Source organism: Capsicum annuum, chromosome 10 (assembly GCF_002878395.1).
Source record: "Capsicum annuum cultivar UCD-10X-F1 chromosome 10, UCD10Xv1.1, whole genome shotgun sequence".
Classification (NCBI taxonomy): Eukaryota; Viridiplantae; Streptophyta; class Magnoliopsida; order Solanales; family Solanaceae; genus Capsicum; species Capsicum annuum.
Genome location: NC_061120.1, coordinates 146,733,976 through 146,738,043, shown reverse-complemented (window position 1 = coordinate 146,738,043; position 4,068 = coordinate 146,733,976). Strand labels below are relative to the sequence as shown.

Sequence of the window (4,068 nt, the reverse complement as noted above, 5' to 3'; positions counted from 1 at the left end):
TGGGTCTCCTTTCATCTATTGAGTCCTAAAGATAACTCAATCCCATTATGAATTCCTTGATATTCTAGTTTCTTGATCTCATTGAGTTATAGACCATGTTTAACATAAATTTCATTATCATAAACCCTAATTATATTATGAAATCCATGATGTGGACTTAAGTTATTGAATTTCTTATATTCACTCAGTTTATGAAATTAACATAATAGTTGTATTCTTCAGAGATGGTGAATTATGAACACATGATGATCTAGGAGTTCACACATACACTTATGAGTGTTAAATCCTCCAGCTTATATTTTTTTGAATGATTTTAGATAATGCATTTATTGTTAGTCTTTAGATTATTATTATCATCAAGCATTACAGTTATCAATGTCATTCAGTTGGGATTAGTAATTAGCACCGAACGGATGCAGTAATGAAGTCTCACCCATTAGTTAGGTCGAGACCATTAGTAAAAGTCCATAAGTACCAAAACTACGACGACAACATAGGTTCTAAAGGGCCACCCGTCAAATCAGGTTTGACATCTTAGTCCTTTTGAACATCATTTTAGTGGATCCACGTCAATTAGTGTTCATAGGGCAAGGTATAGAACACCCTTCCAGCTGGGGTTATATGTTGGACCCTAGTTAGCTCAGATTAGGTATGTCAGTTATTAGTAGAACCCATAGTCCACAATCCATGGTTCAAATTCAAATACTTACATTACCTTGTATTTAGTTATTTAGCTTATCATACAATACAGTTTATTATGTTACATGCATCAGTTTATCATGTTACACATATCCTATTCACTCTATATAATATTTCCTATATCACATATTTAGTACATTCAAGATATTGATCGCATACTTTCTTTTGTGTTATATTATCTCATAATATAGGTCCTGACACTCAACATTTGAATCATGCTTAGTACGATCTCCTACTACATCAACAACAGTACTTTGGTGAGTACTCGTCATTTGAGGACTAGGATCAATATTTCTTTTTATTTTAGTTCAATTTCAAATAGTTAGAGTTAGCTGGGGGCTTGTCCCAACAACTCGTCTTCGTAGAGGCTTTCAAACATACAATTAGGTGTTCAACTTTGTGGTTTTAAACTAAGAAATTATTGTTCAGCTTTGTGGTTTTAAACTAAAAAATTATTTTCGGTTTTCATTATTGTTTCATCATTCAATTCCACTTCTGCACAATATTTTTATCAGTTATTTTAGTATTACTAGTGTTATGTAAGTCCATGAATTAACTTGGGATCGTTTATGACTCTAAGACCGTGTTATGACTAGGGATAGTCTCGAGTCGTGACAATGCCATTACTAATTAACATTTAATTGTTACTCCTTTAAGCTTCTCCCATTAGCGTATACGTTGAAAGTCTCTTTAGATGTTTGACCTTTCCTAAAATGCTCACAACAAAAATTATCACTTCAGTTGCCATTTTATCATTTTTATTTGGAAAAATTTCATAAAAATACAACTTTAGTTATTAAAATTATTAAAAATCCTTTCAATTTCAAAAAATTGCAAATATCCCAACTTTTATCAATTTGGGTTAAAAGTTATGATACGTCCTAATAAATCCTTTTTTATCTTCTCTTGAATTTACCATCCGAAGTTCGTCTTCTTCCCCCATGAACGGCGGAATTCTTGGTGCGGTTCCATCCACAAATTTCTCTTCTTCTTCTCGCGTTTTTGAATTAAGGTATCCTCCCCCCCCCCCTTCAAATTCATCTTCACTTCTTATCATATTTTTTTATCAAAGATCAATTTAAACCTTCAGCATGTTAATTTTTTGTTACAATATCAAGTTTATAATGGATCTAGATTCTATACCTTCATTTAGCCTTCAATTTTTAAATTGTACGAATTTTCCCCATCTTAATATATAGTTTTCATCTTAACATATTCAACAATTTCTCTCAATTCTCAAAAAATTCATCCACAGTATCAAGAAAATTTTGTCGATCACCCCAATTTCAACTTCATTAACTTATTTTTAAAGTTGAACAATTGTTAAATGATAGTTTTTCTTTTTATTTTTTCTCTAATTTAATTTGTTAAACTTTTGTTGAAAAGTTGTAAACTTCAAAAAATTGAACCTTCATCACTTTAATATTTTGTTACAATATCAAAATTTACAATGGATCTAAATTCTACACCCTCTTTTAGTCTTGAAATTTCTCAAATTGACAACATCAAACTAAATAAAGATGTTGTTAATTTTGTTCTCGGTGTTTTTGATAATATTTTTGAAGATTTTTATGAAAATAGATCTGCACACCACAATGATCCAGTAAAGATGAATCAGTTGTGTCAAAAGATGGCAGCAAAATTGAAGAAAAGGGAGTTAATGATGATAAGAAAAAAGAATTTGGCACTTATCTAGTAAGAATAAATTTTGTAACAAATGTTTTAGTTTAGTTTACTTGTATCTCTTTTTAGTTGAAATTATAAGATGAAGATCATTACGCATCTCTTGTTATATTTAGTCAGATACAAGTGCTAAATTATGCATACATTGTTATTTTGTGTCAGATATAAGTGTTGAATTATGTTATGCTGAATTAGTGTATTTGTATCTCTTTTTAGCTGAAAATATAACATGAAGATAATTATGTATCTATTGTTATATATAGTCATATAAAGTACTCTCTTATTCATTTTAAGTATCTCTTATTAATTTTATTTCGATTACATATGCAGAATAAGATAATTATGTATCTTTTGTTATATGTAGTCAGATAAAGTACTCTCTTATTCATTTTGTGTATCTTTTATTAATTTTATTTCAATTAAATATGAAGAATAATGTATCTCATGTTATTTTTAATTCTATAAAAAATGCAGTACTTGTATCTCTTGTCGGTTAACAGACGTAGACACTAGTAACTAATATAAATTAACATTACTATATTATGTTACACACCCATATTATTATATCTCATACATTTATTTATAACTTGTGCAGCATCATGGTGTCATTTTCCACTATTTGTGGAAGAAGTATAAGCACCAGATATTTTAAAGGCAATATGCCTTTATTTTGTGCAATTATGGAGTTGTTAAGGCAGAGAATAAATATTTCAATGACAATGAAGATCTCCAAGATCAAAGCAGAACGTTATAACACCTAAAAAAGACAATGTGGTTGTTGTTGAATAGTTGTAGTTTTGTTGGTTATGTCCAACTTTGAATCTAAACTTTCATTGATTATTAAAGCTTACTAAACTGTAATGATCTACAAATTTGATGAAATATGTATAATTTGTGATTTTGTGTGATTTAACTATTTTATCCCTCACTGTAGTTGCATTATGATATTTATGGGGTGTGGGAGTGATTGGCATGATTTTTGATGTATTTTGGTACCATTTATACGATATTCTGATTTTTGATGGCTTCGAGAGCCTTATTTTAGACTTATGGAGATATCTTTTGATCCGTGCGATAAATGGCTGAACGAACAGTGTAACAATCAACTTTTTGATAAAATATGTGAAATATTTATTTTTGTATTATTCTACTATTTTATTCCTCCCCGTATTTGTATTATGGTATTTCTGGAGTGTGGGAATAATTGACACAGTTTTCAATGCATCTTGGTACCATTTATGTGATATTGTGATTTTTGATGGCTTAGAGAGCCTTATTTTAAACTTATGGGGATATCTTTTGAATCGTACGATAGATGGAAAAACGAACTGCACCAGCAGCTCTGGAATATTGATTTTAGGCTGGGTATACCTTTGGTTCAGGTCCTGGTGCACTCGAGCTCATTTCGACCTATTGATCGAAAAGTTAGAAATTTGAAAATATGGGTGTGGGACCAACATTTGATTGAAACGGCTTCGGATGAAAAATCTGACTTTGGCCGCAGATCTGAAATGTCTATTATAGGGTGTTAGCATGTTTGGTATGATTTTACAGCTTTTAAACCTCATTTCGACCCTCGATTTTGAAAATTGCGATTTCGGATTTCGGAGGTCAACTTTGTGAAAATGTTATTTTTTAAAAAATATGATATTATCATCGCGTCTGGAAAATCAAATTTAGTATGGT

General features: G+C 30.3%; 1 protein-coding gene across 2 annotated transcripts; it reads left to right on the top strand.

Annotated features, from left to right (window-relative positions):
- The first annotated feature begins 1,528 nt into the window (after positions 1 to 1,528).
- Positions 1,529 to 3,267, top strand: LOC124888044. 2 transcript variants are annotated; one of them, XR_007045923.1, is made up of 3 exons: positions 1,529 to 1,711; positions 2,265 to 2,394; positions 2,978 to 3,267. XR_007045923.1 is itself a non-coding variant. In XM_047398202.1 (3 exons), the coding sequence occupies exons 1-3, from the start codon at positions 1,641 to 1,643 to the stop codon at positions 3,141 to 3,143; spliced, it is 351 nt and encodes a 116-aa protein (XP_047254158.1). In that variant the 5' UTR covers positions 1,529 to 1,640; the 3' UTR covers positions 3,144 to 3,267. The 2 variants fall into 2 exon arrangements, 1 of the variants encoding a protein (XP_047254158.1); XM_047398202.1 differs by having other exon boundaries at positions 2,281 to 2,394.
- Positions 3,268 to 4,068: the final 801 nt, after the last annotated feature.

Bases quoted from the DNA above. Each gene is read 5' to 3' on its own strand.
- LOC124888044 (XM_047398202.1), top strand. From the start codon at position 1,641: ATGAACGGCGGAATTCTTGGTGCGGTTCCATCCACAAATTTCTCTTCT. The intron at 1,712-2,280 runs GTATCCTCCCCC...TTATGAAAATAG, and splicing joins TCTCGCGTTTTTGAATTAAG to ATCTGCACACCACAATGATC. The intron at 2,395-2,977 runs GTAAGAATAAAT...TAACTTGTGCAG, and splicing joins AAGAATTTGGCACTTATCTA to CATCATGGTGTCATTTTCCA.